This window comes from Metarhizium acridum (genome assembly GCF_019434415.1).
Source record: "Metarhizium acridum strain ARSEF 324 chromosome Unknown scaffold_29, whole genome shotgun sequence".
NCBI lineage: Eukaryota > Fungi > Ascomycota > Sordariomycetes > Hypocreales > Clavicipitaceae > Metarhizium > Metarhizium acridum.
This window is the reverse complement of record NW_027094017.1, coordinates 2,183,396-2,198,850: the sequence shown is the minus strand read 5'-3', so window position 1 is coordinate 2,198,850 and position 15,455 is coordinate 2,183,396. Positions and strand designations below refer to the sequence as shown.

The window sequence follows — 15,455 nt, the reverse complement described above, 5'->3', positions numbered from 1 at the left end:
TGTGATGGCGTGCGGGAAGCGGATGGCAAAGGCATCCCCCAAGAGAACATCTGTGCAGTGGACGAATCCCTGAAGTTTGTGACCATGACGAGTCCAGGAAAGGACTGGCCGACCCTTGCCCATTATCCCAGCCTCGGGCTGCTTGTGGCTGCAACATTGAACATGTCGTCGTACAGCGAAACAAGGCGGGAGCACAATCTGATACAAACATACGGAGTACCAGCTTGAAGCTCAGTGAGGACGAAAACCGAAAGGCCCTTTGGACCGGAACCAAGGTTGAAGGCGGCACAACAGTTAGTTACATGGAATTTTCAAGCCGGTTCGGCGCAGGATGCGCCACACCTTGCGGTGAACTTTTAGCTGTCATACTAGTGGCAAGACTGGCGACTCTCACCGTCCTCCCATGAAGCTGGATTCTACCCGTTCAGTCCACAATGTCTGCGCCATGCCATTCCGTAACGACACATGAGTGCATAACTTTGGGTGGTGCAAGTTGGCTGTCGCGCGAATCTGTCCGTCTGTGGCGGGCACTTTATGCCGTGGTTGATCTGCGTGCCAGATTATTAAAGTGGTTTCCTCGGGGCATTTCGTCAAGCCGCCTTCAAATTTACATGTATGTGCCTGCCGCCGATGTTGGGACCCCCCCACTCCTCAACTCAAAGCCCCTTGCTCTTTAAACGTTGGCATGCGGCTTCTTGGCAACCACAAGTTGAGTTGAGAAGAATTCTGGGTCGCTCGCGGGAATGGAATGCCTGGCCCACCATTCCGCTTCCGGACACCTTCTAGAATACCATCTCGAACGCTCCTGCAAAGAAAAACACGGCGGGCTGCCCCCATCACCCATGATATCGGCCTCGCTCAATCACTACCTCGGATGCTGCTGAGCCAACCAAAACATGATGATCAAGCGCGGCTTTGTTTCCATGAGCTCACAGGGTGAGCCCAGCAAATGCGCCGGCAATGCACCAGCACACACACAACGACTGTCTCCCTCGGTATTCATTCCGTCCACATCTGTCGTCAACTGGTAAAAGTCCAAGTACTATTCTGCAGGAAGCCGCACACACTGATAAGACCAGTTGACTACATCCCATTCCGTGGTCTGCCTGGCAAAGTGGGAAAAAAAAAGCCACGCGCCATCGGCACGCACTAATCGCCGAGTTTTGCTGGCCGCTTAGTCATCCTAGTAATACGGCAGTATTCTATTATGTTTTCCTTTTTTTTTTTCCCCTTTTCCCCCTTTTTTTGCGAGCCATATGCCACGTCAGGCTTCCTCCGTTGCTTCCCTTTTCTGCCTCCTGAGCTATGTGCAAAGCGGGTTGCTTTTTAATGACCGAAAAGCCACTCCCACGGAAGCAGCGCTTATAAACGTGGCAGGTGGCTGAAAACAGGTATACGTGCTAATTCCTAGTAATCACCTAAAAAAATAAGCTTTCGCATTTGCCAACAGGCCTAGTGATGACGTTGGCGCATCTAACTGCCGACCTCGCACCGCCCTGGACGCTAATTGGGCGGCAGGCATCCTGAAGCCGGCCGACCAAAACCCAGTATATGGGCAGCGGTACGTTGAGAGTTGGACTTTCTACTTATGGTTGGATGGGCGACTATGACCCGTCATGAATGACGAAATAAATAACCATCACGGTGATGATGATAAAAAAAAAAAAAAAAAAAAAGAAGAAGAAATCAAATACTTGTTTGTATATGGAGAACTCGTTCCCCCGCATCGCTTGCCAGATATCCCATAATATCGAGGCATCAAAGAAACATGCGTCTCACGTCGAACAATATTAACAATATTCATCCCGCTCGCAAAATTCATCTTTGTTCACGGAGTACTCCTTTAACTATGCCAGAAATATCGTTACTATCCCACGCCCCGTTTTCACAACGTAACTCATGAGGCCACGAGCCGATACCGGCGTCCCCTTGTCTTGCCGTGCCATTGCCACACCATGCCACGCTAAGGGGAGCCGTCTCTATATATCTATTTACAATCCTTTACTAATGCAGTGTGGCCCGCAAGCCCGTGCTTCCCTATAGACGCCCCAAGGCACTCTGCCCGACTCTTCTTGTGAATACCCCCTTTTTATAAAGGCTGCTTTGTATTGTGTCTTGTTGGTACCTCCGCTCATTGGGTCTAGGCGCTGCGTGTTATCTTGTCACCCTTGTCTCCCTCGAGATGGATCTCGGTTACTTCCTCCGGCGCTCCTTCTCCAGCTCCATCTGCTGGCACAGAAATGACCCCCCGCTCATCCCATGAGGCGCCCTCTTCGAATGGGGCCGCCGATGCCATATCCGTGTCTTGCTCTGAAAGTGCTTTGCCCCTGTCATCGCCTGATGAGTCAAACTGCGCATCGTCACTGGCACAGTCTGTGTCCCCGTTGTCATTTACGCCGTTGCCGTTCAGGCTTGTGAAGCTCCAGCTTTGAGTCATGTCCAGCCCCCTTGGATCCGGCTTGGTAGTTTGCCTCGTCCTCAATGCTACGACGGATAGTGTTGCCGTCGTACAGGGGCAGCAGCTCGTCATCATCATCCATCCCTGTCAATGGAGTTACTGTCGTCTTGGTTGATCGTTGCGTCATAACCTCTTCGCCAGACTCTGTCGCTTCATTGTCAGAATGCGCCGCCTCCTTGTCGTACTTGTCAAAGATTTCCTTGAATCTTGGTCCTCCTAGTGGCCCGCTGCTACGACGACGGTAGAACAGCAGATATGCTGCAGAAGTGATGACAGACGTGGGATCTGATACCACATGGACGGATGAATCTATTTGCCAAGATTAGCCTTTGTGTCACAAATGCCCATTGAGCCGTTACTCGTTCGTGTGTCACACGCACCATTGTAGTTGTACCACTGCCCGTCTACAAAATTCTTGGCATATGCCGTGTAGTGGCCACCGCCGAGACCACCATAGTGGTCATCAACTCCAATCAGGTCGTAAATTTCGGCCTTGCCATCTTCCTTTTGAATCACTCTGGATGTAAGGTCCAGGCCTTCGATAGGAAAGTCAACAAGAACGTCAAGTTTATCGCGACGCCAGCCGGAACTACTAAACCGCTTCAGATGAGCCACTAGAATATCGGGAGTCTTCCACAAATCGAATTTCTTGCTGGCGCGACGGTGCTCCTTGCAGCGAGGACAGTACCACATGTCTTGCTCAGACAAGATTTCTGCTCGCTCAAACTCATCTAGACACTCTTCGAGGGTGATGCCGCGGGTTTTGCGCGTGACACGTCGTCGCTGAGTAATCTTCAAAGCCGGATCGTGGAGAGTCTGGACATCTACAAACGTCCTGGATCCCCGAGCCGGATCTGGCTTGTTCGTGTTATTGCCAAAGACGGCGTCCCAGGCATCCTCAGTCCAGTCAACAACGATGCCCTCGAAGAGGCGTACTAAGGGCCCGCCGTCAGAAACGGCAGGGGGCATGGGCTGAGGGGCAACGATATTCGCCCTTTGCGATAGTTTGCTTGCTCGGGTTTGCTTGTCACGCCTTTTATTGCCCTTCTTGCCGTATCCTTTGTGCCCCTTAAACTTCTTACGGCTACCCTGGTTATACTTGAGGTTGTGTCTACCAGACCGTCCATTAACCTGATGGATGTATTGTGAGCATTTTCGCGAACCAAAAAAATAAAAAAAATAAAAAAAAATAAAATCATTCGCAGGAATGCAATCTCACCTTGGCAGCTTGATGGGCGTCCTCCTCGCTGGATTCCTCAATCATCCGCGTCTGAGAGGACTCTGGTGTGGCTTCATCCTCGTCACCACTCTCCTCGTTGCCAGAGCCTGTACTGTTAGAGCTTCCAGGACTGGATGCATCGCCATCCTTCACCTTGGGTTCGGGAATTCGATCGGCAAGTCTGGGCAGCGTCCTGGTGTTGTCAACACTGGACCATCCAGTTGGGACGGGTCCATCAGTGTCAGTTTTGAAGTAGCAAAGCTCAAAGAGGTTCTGAAGCTCTGGATTCAGAAAGTTTGCAGGGTCAGCAAATTTTGGCGCCTTTGTGTTGAAGTGCTTGAGAATTGTCGGTTGCGTGATTGAAGAGTTGGTGGCCCGATTGCTAACATTATCGGCTGCGTCTTTCATCGTGATATCGACCATGTCGTCTTCACCCTCAACGGAGTTGCTGACGATCTTGCTATCGCCTGAAGAGTCAGCGTCTGAGGCTGTGGTAATGACCAAGTCTGTGTCGACTCCGTCGGACGCATCAGATTCCTGTGTGTCCTTGAACTTGGACCACGTAGAGAATGTGGCAACCTTCTGCAAGATCTTGCGCTTGATGGCGTCGTAGTCGAATGCTTGTTCTCTTGTCAAGGTAATAAAATGAGGGGGTGAGATACCCTCTGGACCACGACCGGGCATTTGCGGTCTCCGGTGAAGGACTGGGACGACCATTGTGTGGCATTCCTCGTCGCTCCACTCTGCTGACTCTGGGGGGGTATCGATATCCAACATGGACCGATACTTCTTATGTGGTCTCTTGCCCGGCCAGTTTGTAGGAACGGCTTCCAATTCGTGAATCGTTGGCGTGTCCGAGGACTGGATCTCCTCAGATACGTCCTGAGTATTGTCATAGATTTTAAAGAATCGATCCTTAAATTCCTCAGCACCCATCAGGCGCTCCACTGGAACACCAGTTCTGACCGAAATGAATTGCTTCAATGACTCTATGGAACTGTGCCTTGACAACTCGACCTCAATCTTCACGGGGACGTCGTTCAGTGGGAAGAATTTTACCGACTTGGACCACATGTTCTCCAGTGGCAGCGGCAAGGTCAGGTTATTGAAAGGATCAAAGGTGATACTAATCTTGCCACACTCGGGGCATTTCAGTGTTGACTTGTATAAGCCAGTGAAGAGGTCTGCGATGACGGAATCATCCCGGCGGCACGTGATGTCCCATACTTTATCAGCCATCTCTTTGATGGCTTCAGGGTTGTTAATCATGTCGTCAGTGGAGTCGGGCTTTTCGATGTAGGGCTTCTTTTTGATCCTGCTCAGATCTTCTTGAAGGGCGTCGAGCAAAAATCCCAAGAACTCCTGGGAATCCTGCTGGCTCCATCCGGAAAAGGTGGGACGGCAACGACCGACGGTTGATTTGAAGTCTCGTGGACTTACAGAACCGCGACCTTCCTCGTAGACTTCCCTGAGGAGATTACCGTAGGCAATGGCTACTCTGCCCTCAAAGCCTAGCACGTTGGTTTTGTTTATTTCGGTGAAATAGGACTCAGTCAAGAAGTACTTGGTGAGCTCCTCAACGCTTCGAACACACTGCAAAGCAGAGTTCATGTAACAAGTGTTGCCCAGGTTGTGTAGACCAACGGCGCCGATGCTTCTCCTATGTCGCTTCTTTTGCACACGGCCTCGAGTCATGGGGCCGTCGAATACGGGGCTGCTTCGATTGCTGCTAGTCTTTGAGGAGATTGTGCTTGCCAGAAGGCGCGACGATGTGGACTTGTCAGCCGCCTTCATCCGGCCGGTGTAGTTGCTCACATAATCGCTACCAATAGCCTCATCCAGAATCAAGGTCTGATCCGTCGTCAGCTCGTAATGTTGCAAGGTTGACTGCCCGTTGAATTTGTCGTTGGCAGTGTGATCGATGAGGGGCACAGAGACCCTTACATCTCTAACCTGCGAGAAGGAGACAACATCGACGAGCAATGTAGGCCAAACAGACCGGTTCTCATTCCCACCACGAGCTTTCCCGGGTGAGTCTGGAGGGGTGAGTGCTGACGCAGCATCGGTCTCTTGTCTAGTCACTTGCACAGAGGCCGGAATAGTGAACAACCGTACCTTGCGCTCCAGACCTACTCCGGCAAGGGTCTTGATCTCCCTGAGGAAGCTCTGAGCATGAGTCGTGGAGCTCCTCGCGACGACCAAAGGAGGTGGATTCTTGGCCTTGAGAGACTGTTCAATAGGAATGGTGCTGACATCGGACCACAGTCGATGTACGTGAAAGACGGGTGGGTGAAACTCGTATAGGATGTTGGGCGGTGCTTGTTTGCTATCCGCAGTGTTTACAGCAATGCGAGCAATAGGCTGCTGTCCTTCCTTTATGCCATACCAATCCATGACTAGTTTCCAAGCATCTTCCGGAAATAGTTCGAAGGATTCATTGCCCAAACCAGGTATGAGACGCACAAAATCCCTGCCGCTCGAGTCTTTGATTATCTCCTGGATAATGTCTGAATTGTCAACCGGCCCCAAGAAGATACTTTCGGCGTCAGCTACGGCAGACTTCGAGCCGGACCGCAAAGAAAGGGCTTTATCGACCCAAGTTCTCGAAATCAGATAGGCTACACTGCCTTCCTGCGTAGGAGCTTCGGCAAATGCTTTTAACAGCATTTCGATGATTTTGCCTTGTTCTAGCAGTGGCGGGGGTGCTGTTTTTTTTGAAGAAAATTTTTTTGCCAGCGTCAGCATTTGCTCATTTAAATATTTTTATACATACATATTAAAGTCTTGGGTCGTTTTTGTGGGTGTAGGTGTCTGTTCTTGGCATATACTTATATGCCATACAAAGGAAGGCATCATATCTTGTCGGGGTGGCATAGTTTCTTACGTTGATTCGGTGGGGCTTCGTGGCAGTTTACATCGGGGGCATCGACGCTCATTGCGCGGGGAAATTCAGTGGTGGATGGATCTATTTGCTGGCTGGACTGAGAGCCATCCGTGTCCATGGTGCTGCCGTTCTTGGATGGAGCAGCGTCGGGATCCATGCTGGAGGCTCTTCGTTTTAGTGGCGAGGAAGATCGTTGCGGCAGCTCGGCGTCGCCATTCATCATGGCCCTCCTTGAGACAACAAAGGGAGACTGGCTTCTGCCTGGGTTCCGTGCAGAGCCAGTCTCGTCTCCTCCTCTGTCGCTCTCGAGAGAAAGCTCAGCGTAGGCCGAGGCGCAGGGCGAGGATGCGGTCGAGGAGGCGTAGTCGGCCGAGACGAGGGAGGCGGCGTGGGTGTGTTGCAACCGCGGGGGGAGGCTCGAGGCGGTTGCAACAGGCAGCGGCTCTGAACGGAGAAGATAACGAGGGGCGTTGGACGCGCGGGAAGGAATTATAGAGTTGAATTCGGCAGAGAAGGACAGGACAGGATCGTCGTCGGCTTCAACTTCACACGAGGGCAGGGCGGAATCGGGGGATGGCGAAGCTGGAGCGTCCAATACTTGCTTGGTCGAGGGCGGCGGACGGGCAAGCTTTCTCTTCTTTGAGGAAGACGTCTTGACAGTGAGCTGCCCGAGCAGCTCGTGGACAAACGCTGATGATGGCGCCGGAAGTGACAGATATTCTGATCCAGTGGAAAGCGAGGGACTGATGAAGCAGCCTCACGCATCGAAAGGTACGAAAATGCGGTGGTCTTTGTGGCGACTAGACGGAAACAAAATGGGATTCCAGATAGTCCAGACCGACGACTCGACTGCCTGCCTGGCTTGTAAAAGTCAACTGGTCTGGTCTAGCATTGAGTGCTAGTTGACGGCGCCGGGCTGGGGCCACTTGGGCAGCTGAGAGCCTTGAGCACACAGCCAGCGGCAGGCGGCGTCAGTGCTGGACGGGGCACTGGGCACCGGGGGGGGGGTGGGGGGGGGGGGGGGGGGCACACAAACGGGGGATCAATGGCCGTAGGTAGGCTCAACTAGTGGGGCAGAACGTGTGAAGAAAGAAAGAAAAGACGAGACCAGTTGACATTGAAAGAAGCACAGAGAGAAGAAAGAAAACAGACACTGGATGCCAGTGGAGAGAGACGGCTGGGCAGACGACATCGAACAGTGCATACGGCCACTTGAGCGCCACCAGACCCCAGGTCAACTAACTGGTGCCTGTTCCAAGGAGTCTGTCCGGTCCAAGTGTCGTGTCGAATGGTTCACTCACACCTACCAGCCCGCGCACATCTTTTCAAAATCTCTATGAATGACATGGTGGCGCTGGCTCTTTTACTCGCAAAGCCTACCGCCTTCCCGGGGGCGGCCCGATCCCAGACAGTCTCACAAATGTAGCCGAGGGGTTACAAGCATGAAGCCGACAGAAGTGTTATTGTCTCGTGGTTGTCAAGATTTTGCTGGTAGCAGCTTGACCAAGCGCGTGACTTTAAGAGTTGTCGAATATAATAGCCCCCCTATGACGTGTGGTCTCTTAATATATTCTAAACTATATCGAGTAACTCTGCGAATTGGGGTTAGAAATACTCGGTGTGTAAGGCAAACCGCTGTCACTATGTCACGGCTGAGGCAGTTGTACGGAAGCACATCAAGACAGATTCTGCAGAGACATTTCGACTCGGGTGCTCAGCCCATTTCAGGTCAGTCCTCTGCTTCGTTACAGAGTTGGTCCCAACCAGGTCGGGTGCCTTGGGTCGAATGGACATCTGACAGCTCCTTTCCAGTCGTTGGAATGCTCTCTGTTTGTATGTGGCTAGCCGGCCGTGTCTTTGGATTTCGTGCCATGTCAATGGACCAGAGAGCAAAAACTGTGAGTAGGCGCGGATCGGTCTTCCATTTTAGGCAGCGAGTCGCAATCAAGAGAATTGGTCGTTTCTTTTTGAGTCTGGACGTATATCACCCCGTGCGATGCGGTGTTGCAGGTACACCGACAGCGTGAACTGTTGTTGGATTCTCCTCCCGCCTTCAGGTCATGGAGACCATCATTTATACTCGTTCAGATGTCGTCATAACAGTAAACGATGCAAAGTCTGCCAAACCTTAAAATGCTAGCTGAAACGGGCCGGCCACACATACGATCGGCCTACGCGTGCGTGTAGGGCCGCAAATGAAGTAAACGCTCAGTTACGGCAAAGTCCACGGAATCTTGAGCGCGTAAATCGCCCTTCCCTGAGACTCGACGGAAAAGGACCATCTTTACGTTGGGAGGTACGCTCGAGATGTCTCCAACACGTTTGTCCACTGTAAACACGATAAATCAGCTACTAACAGCGGTTAGGGATACGGCTTTGTGATATGTAGAGGAGAAGTGCAGTGTCGGTCGATTTGATTGATGCGTATGATGACCCGGCACTGGCGCTAACGTGAGACACGATTAAAAATGCGGACCTGGCGCCTTAATCGAATGCGTGGGGTGGCCGCTGAAGAGATTAAAGTTTGGTTCAGAAATCGCAGTATCGTCTCCTAGTGTTCCATTCGGAGCTCATGACGCTTCGGCTCTAGAGAATTTGGTCAACCATCGCACTAGGAGAAGGCATTCACTGCAACGCTCCTAGCACCAAGTGTACTCCCAATAAGAAGGAAAACACCCCGCTGTTTTCCTAGTCAATGATGCCGACGATTTGGTTTCCCTTGACCAATACATTGGACTTGCGGAGTTCCCCGTGCGTAAAGGCTACCGTGTCAAAAGGTTTGGGAGCTTTGATGGAGCATTTGTCGCAGCTGGTAGAGTATGCGATCCTCAAACTCTTCGGGCCGGCTGTCCCATCCACGAGAGGCCATATGCCCCGTACTTTTGCTCATTAGGATGTGCAATGTCACCACCTTTGTTGGTGAATGCGCAATATAATTTGGGCACCGGCGTCGATGTCTCCTTAGCCACAAGTCCCATCGCATCAGCTTCGGCCAGGTGGTCCAACGGCTTTGACCTTGACGCATGCATTGGAAATAGAAAGAAGGGAAGGCCGGGACGGGATTTCCAGGACTTGCGCACAAAGTTTTGATTTCTGGCCTTCAAAAAAGACCGTCAACAGACGGGTAAGCGGGCCAGCGTGATGCATTGCTGTCAGAGGGCACAGTAGGTTTGGCATGCACTGCACCACGGCTACATCAGCATAGTGTCATGGAAATCATGATAAGTATTCGTGTTACGGTGATTCGACAGCATGCAGAACGTAAAGAATATTGGGCCTGATATCATGATTGAAACAGATTCAGGGAGTTTGGCCGAACTCGTCGTGCCTTGCCTGAAAAGGGACTGGTTCGGCACCCGCTACATCATATTTCCGGGTACAATCCCAGGCTGATGGCAACGTTCCATGCTTCTCAATCTCGACTTCCAGCTCCCCTATAACCCCGGAAGAAATTAAAACTAATGATGGTATTTCCAAGACCTCTTCATTCAGCGTCCAGTTTAGACGGCGCCTTGAGAAAGAAAGTATCTTGATCACAGCGGTCTGGATCAACATGGCCGCGTATTATCGCCGTGTACTCCCTCTTATTCTACGTGATCACAAGCCAATCTTCACACGTGGCGGCTTGCAAAGAAAGAACATCATGGCAAGAGAAAACGGGGCGGTCGTTTTGATTGAGTGGGAGACAGCTGGTCGGTAGTATCCGAAATATGGGGAGAATTGCAATACTACATTCTAGCAGTCTCGTGTTCACATGCGGGGCTTGGCAAGATGATTGGCCACATATTGGTCAAATATCCCGTTGAATATGACGGTTTGGCATGCTAAGAGGAGAATGACGGAGCCTGAAGGAACAAACGAGCTTGTGAGCCTTCAAACATCGAGCAAGCGGTTTCTAAAATTATTATCAATTGATCCCGGGGCGCGGACGAGGACCCAAGCGTTCAGCCGGCCAACGGGGGTTAGACTCGCCTCATCAATCTGTTTCAAGACATCTGTAGCTGCTGGCGCACACTATTTTTCCTTCAATTGAACAGGGAACACGGGCTTGTGATGCTTCGACCATTCGCCCTGTACTTTCAGCTACATAGATTCCACCATGATGACATCCAACATATCGACCCGACCTTTTAACTAAACTCATCTCAGCAAGCCTGAGCGCCAACGTACTGATTAGCGTGGGCTGCTTCTATAAAACAGTGTCTACAATGTTGCTGTCCGTCGCCGGTGTTGCTCGTCTAACCTCTTCTATGACTTTTCTTCGCCTGCAACCCTCTGCTACCAATATGAGCCTCCTGGTTGCTCTGATACCTCACGTTGAAAGCCACATGGCGTGTAGTCTTCGCCCTAAAAGAAACAAATAAAACCAAATTAAGCAGTTCATAAAGCAATAAAAGAAAAACGAAAAAAAGAGGGGGTCCAATAGCAAGAAAGAAGAGCCATCAATGCCTTCATATCCATTATTCTTGTTTTTATTTTTGGTGCTTCAGTCTGTTTATAACTTGGCATCGGTCTCTTCAAACTCACTAATCTGCTTGACAGGTCGTACGCCTGAGCTAGCCTGCAGACTCGCTTTGAACTGGCGCACGTCGGTAATCTTCTGAGCTGTTTCGACTGCACCGGTATCTTTCGTGGACCCATTTGTCGCGTTAGTTTCGGTAGACGGAGGAAGTCCGCATTTCTGAATCTTTAAAATAACAGCACCTAAGTTTTCACTTTGGAGAATTTCGCCGCTTTCAAGATACTCGCGTAAGACGTCCACACTCTTCCGCTTCTTTTTTGGGACATCCTCAACACCGGCTTCTTTCAATATTTCCATGACCTTTGTATCCAGGCCGCGTGCCTTGAGATGCACTGAGAGGCGAGAACGAGTGCTTGAGCAGGGGTGGAAATAGGTCTTGTAGAATTGCACCATTTCTGCCTTGGTAAGTGGCTTAACATGGGCCGCATCTTGCTGGTCTGTTCAGTCATCTCAACGTCAGCATACTTCATTCATATACTCCAGGTCGAATGCGACGTGGTACATGGTAGACTTCACTCACCTAGCTCGAAGTCGTAATACTCGCCATCAATTGGACCCCAGTGTCTCGACGATTCCTGATCGAGATTACGCAGTTTCTCAAGGAGCCTAACCATCAGACTTCGCTTGTGACTCTCGAACTCGGAGTCGCTCATCTGCTCAAGCTTCTGTCCAAATTGAACCAAGAAGGCTTCAATTCGTCTGTCAATGTACTTGGGTTTCTGCGTGCTTTGTATCAAGAATCGAAGTCCAGAAGTAGTGGAAAAGGTTCTCATGCCTGAGAAGACGACGTATCCAAGTTGCTCCTTGGTGCGAAGTTGGTCAAACGCGGGCTCTTGAATCATCTGTGCAGTAAGAAGAGTCTTTACTCTGAGTTGGCGGTCGCCTTGGTCGCCAACGTAAAACCATGTCTCAATACAATGGTTAATAGTTTGAGGGTCTTTTAGCTCCTTCTTAAAAACAAAATTGGAACCACGAGGAAGTATGAGAGAGCGAATAATCGGCAATTGAGATCGAGGTAGAGGACGAGACCTGAGCGTGGTCTCGACCATGTCAGTCAACTTGACAGCGTCGCCTCGAGACAGGTTGCCGTGTGCATATACTTCAATGTACAACTGAGACAGCATGTGCTTTTGGAAAAGTCGCACAGCATCAACAGTGGCGTGCTTAAGCTCGGCAGCCATTTCCTCTACATTGTAGAGAGTCTCGGCGTTGAGCCAAGGCAAATAGCCTCCTATTTGTTGAAAGGACGACTGAAGTTGTGAGTTTTCATAGGCACGTACAAGCCGCTCATGGACGATACGAAAGCGATCCTCCTGGATATCGAGGCCTCTCATGGTGTTGACCACCTGCTCCAGCATGACAGGGAGCTTCTCGTTGTATCCAGAGAGTTTTATGCAGAGTCCTCGCGTATCAAGCGAGTCGCTATACTGTAGCCCGGCGAGTGCGGCATCGTATGAATATTCTTCGAGGGCATCTTCAACAAGCTGAGTGAAGAGTGTCGCCTTGACGCAATTCCCCACAGACGCGTGGAAAATTGGGCTTTGTAAGCTAACAAAGACATTTGCTTTGGGGACCCAAAATGTATCGTCCTTCTTCCACCAAGTCCGCGCTCCTTGGTCATTCCGTAAGACCCGTGGAGCCAGTGCAGGTTTTGAGACCTCCTTCTTCTCCACTTCGAGTTTATTAGGGATGAAGTTGTTCTTGTGCGGCAAATGTAATTCGGGCAGACGCTTATTTTTGGACATTTTAAGCGCTGCCTGGAGTTCGGCCATGAGGCTCGGGGGTATTTTCTCGTGACGGTACTCTGTTCCGTACCAATATTCCCTCTTGTCCCAGTCTCCTGGATACTCTTGAGAAACAATCACAAGTCTCATGTTCTCTGGGCACAGCTTTTCCAAAGCCTTTGTAATAAGTGAGGCGTCAAAAGTTCGCAATCGCTTTTGGCCGCTAAGCAACCACTCACGGGGCAAAGGCTTCTGCATGACCGAGCTGATAGAACTCGTGAATTTGCTAGCCAGTGTCTTTTGTGTGAACTTGAAGTTCTCCTCGGCCATGACCTTCTGCTCTTCGAATATCCATTGCTGCGGAGGACTTTCCCGTAGCATAGCAACGTACTGGAAAAAGACCATGGCGATTTCGGGGTAGTGATCCAATCCCTAAATCAACACGTCTGTTAGCGTATACGGTTCCGGTCCAAGCATGGCCGGGGATGTTTGTACGTGCCTCCTTGGTAAGCTTCACTTCCACTTCAAATATACTGGGCGATCCAGGGCACACAGGATACGCACCGGCAGATATGCTATTGGCCCAGCCCTTGTTTTTAAGGTATGAAAAAAGGCTGCCGCGGCCTTCATGCCCAACTAGGTGGCTAATGTATCTGCTCGGTTGCGTCTCAAACATATTCTCCTCATCGATGAAGGGAAACAACAGACCCAGCGTCCTTGAGTCCAACACTGGTTTGGCAAAGCACTGTGTGCCCAGGTCGGCATCACGATACAGTGGTTGCTGTGTCCACCTGTTCTGAGGCAGATTCTTGTTTTCAATGCCCGAGAACAGTTCCACCACCCATTTCTGTAGTACGTCAAGGGGTTCGCGGCCAAGAACAACAAGCTTCATTCGGTTGGCAGAGTAGTGCTTGTCATGGAATTCGACGAACTTGTCACGAACATTGATCCCTTGGGACTCGGGTTTCGTCTTGAGCACTTCCAAGTTACCCGTAGAGAAATGACAATAGGGGTGCTCGGGATTTGCTAGCGACTTGTTCAACTGGTTTAAGCGCCAGATATCATTTTGCAGGTTCTTGCGGTTCTCGTCGTTCACAGCGTTCAACTCTCTGTCCAGCGTGTTTTCCAAAAACAAGGGCTCAATGAAAAACTGCGCAAAGCGGTCAAGAGCCCCAAAAAGCGGTGACGGATTGGTGTCTGAAGGTTCTTCATCGTTGGCTGGCTTGGCCGCCACCTCAAAGAAGAAGTTAGTGGAAGTGGCTGCCGTGTAGGCATTGCAGCTGCCCGAGTTGGCAGCCAAGTACTGGTTGTATTCATTTTCCCCGGGATATTTCTTTGTGCCCATGAATAAAAGCTGCGGTGCTACAAGCATTAGCCAATGGGCCAACAAAAAGAGAAAAAAAGAGTGCAAGTACCCGGATGGGCTGTTTATACTGACATGTTCTACACCATGTGCCAAACCAGGCATTTCTTTCGAATCGCTGAAATTGCCAACATTGACGTCCAAGGCAGCACTGGCCTTGTCGGCCTGCGGGTCGTGGACGAGAAGTACCTCCAGCTTGTTCTCGAGGAGGACAACGCGATAGTCACGGTCGTCAAGCGAAGGCTTTTCGAGGCAGTCCGTCAAGAGAACCGCAGGAGCATGGCGGCTGGTTGCCAAGCCCGAGGAATGTACCGACGGCATTGTGCAGTTGCGACGCGAGCCAGGTTCACGGAGGACGGATTGCAAGACGCTGCGCGAAGAGGTCGTCCTGGCTGGCAACGGGACAGGTCTGGTCCAGGTGCCGTCAGATGATGATGACAGTGGGGTCAATAGGTACAGTTCGAGCCAGCCGACGTCGTCAAATAGCCTATGGGTCTGTGCGATCACTGTCAAGGTATGTATTCCGCTAGTGGATGAGAGGGATGTAGCAGCCCCTCGGGTGGGAAGAAGGTCAAAGAAGATATGGTGGTGGTGGCGGCGGCGTGCGCTCGTTTGTTTGCTTGTTTCCCAGCCGTGGTGGCCAAGATCAAATCGATGGGCGTTCTGGCTGGTGGTTATGTGCTCGGTTCGTACTTGAGGTCTTGGATGCAGAGTGCCTGTGGAGGTTGGTAGGTTTTTCTGGCAACACGGCAGCTCAGAATTGTCTGGTGCAATTGAGGCAAGGAATGTCCTTGGGACGAGGTAAGGGACAATGTCTGGGACCAAAGAGGCGCCACGATGCCAACGCGGATAGTGCAGAATCGGTATCTGGCTTGCAAGGCCTCTCACTCACCGACTTGATGCTCGAGTCTCGAGTCTCGACTGCAAAGATGGACCGGCCGCGGGTCTGCGGATGGTCCGCCTTTTATATCACCGCCGTGGGGTGTGAACATGGGTATCCAGATGTTCCCAAAGGCACAGTTCATCGAGCAACATCAAGCAACATCAAGCGAACAGGCATCCGACACAACAAAGATGGAGTCACTATGCCCAGTCTGGCTTGGCCGGGTTTGCAAGGCGTGATTGCTGTGCCACAAAGTCAAGGACTCAGCTTTCAAATGTCCACAGGTTCACCAGCGTTCACGCAACTCAGGTTGAAAGCAAAGACTGAAGATGCTCCTGAAGCGAAGCGTCGTGGATCAGCGCGGAGACGAACAAGCACCATCACTACAAGAAGCATCAATAT

The 15,455-nt window shown here is 51.0% G+C and overlaps 2 protein-coding genes across 5 annotated transcripts; both read right to left on the bottom strand.

The window, feature by feature from the left end:
• Window positions 1-1,154: 1,154 nt before the first annotated feature.
• Window positions 1,155-7,320, bottom strand: J3458_004762 (uncharacterized protein). 2 transcript variants are annotated; one of them, XM_007811262.2, is made up of 4 exons: window positions 6,562-7,320; window positions 3,678-6,382; window positions 2,839-3,589; window positions 1,155-2,767 (listed from the first exon to the last, which is right to left on the bottom strand). In XM_007811262.2, the coding sequence occupies exons 1-4, from the start codon at window positions 6,782-6,784 to the stop codon at window positions 2,388-2,390; spliced, it is 4,059 nt and encodes a 1,352-aa protein (XP_007809453.2). In that variant the 5' UTR covers window positions 6,785-7,320; the 3' UTR covers window positions 1,155-2,387. The 2 variants fall into 2 exon arrangements, with proteins under 2 accessions (XP_007809453.2, XP_065977004.1); XM_066118400.1 differs by having other exon boundaries at window positions 3,678-7,320.
• Window positions 7,321-10,003: 2,683 nt separating this feature from the next.
• Window positions 10,004-15,230, bottom strand: STE23_1 (metalloprotease). 3 transcript variants are annotated; one of them, XM_066118398.1, is made up of 4 exons: window positions 14,223-15,147; window positions 13,307-14,161; window positions 11,604-13,239; window positions 10,004-11,520 (listed from the first exon to the last, which is right to left on the bottom strand). In XM_066118398.1, the coding sequence occupies exons 2-4, from the start codon at window positions 14,150-14,152 to the stop codon at window positions 11,057-11,059; spliced, it is 2,946 nt and encodes a 981-aa protein (XP_065977002.1). In that variant the 5' UTR covers window positions 14,153-14,161; window positions 14,223-15,147; the 3' UTR covers window positions 10,004-11,056. The 3 variants fall into 3 exon arrangements, with proteins under 3 accessions (XP_065977002.1, XP_065977001.1, XP_065977003.1); XM_066118397.1 differs by having other exon boundaries at window positions 10,108-11,520; window positions 14,246-15,230; XM_066118399.1 differs by having other exon boundaries at window positions 10,108-11,520; window positions 11,604-14,161; window positions 14,246-15,147.
• Window positions 15,231-15,455: the final 225 nt, after the last annotated feature.

What these genes read in the sequence shown, in the direction of transcription:
- STE23_1 (XM_066118397.1), bottom strand. Translation starts at nt 14,491, where the DNA reads ATGCCGTCGGTACATTCCTCGGGCTTGGCAACCAGCCGCCATGCTCCT. An exon ending in TGGCACATGGTGTAGAACAT is followed by an intron (nt 14,162 to 14,245) that starts GTCAGTATAAAC and finishes GTAGCACCGCAG; the next exon opens with CTTTTATTCATGGGCACAAA. An exon ending in AAGTGAAGCTTACCAAGGAG is followed by an intron (nt 13,240 to 13,306) that starts GCACGTACAAAC and finishes GTGTTGATTTAG; the next exon opens with GGATTGGATCACTACCCCGA.
- J3458_004762 (XM_007811262.2), bottom strand. Translation starts at nt 6,784, where the DNA reads ATGATGAATGGCGACGCCGAGCTGCCGCAACGATCTTCCTCGCCACTA. An exon ending in CGAAGCCCCACCGAATCAAC is followed by an intron (nt 6,383 to 6,561) that starts GTAAGAAACTAT and finishes CAAAAAAAACAG; the next exon opens with CACCCCCGCCACTGCTAGAA. An exon ending in ACGCCCATCAAGCTGCCAAG is followed by an intron (nt 3,590 to 3,677) that starts GTGAGATTGCAT and finishes TACATCCATCAG; the next exon opens with GTTAATGGACGGTCTGGTAG.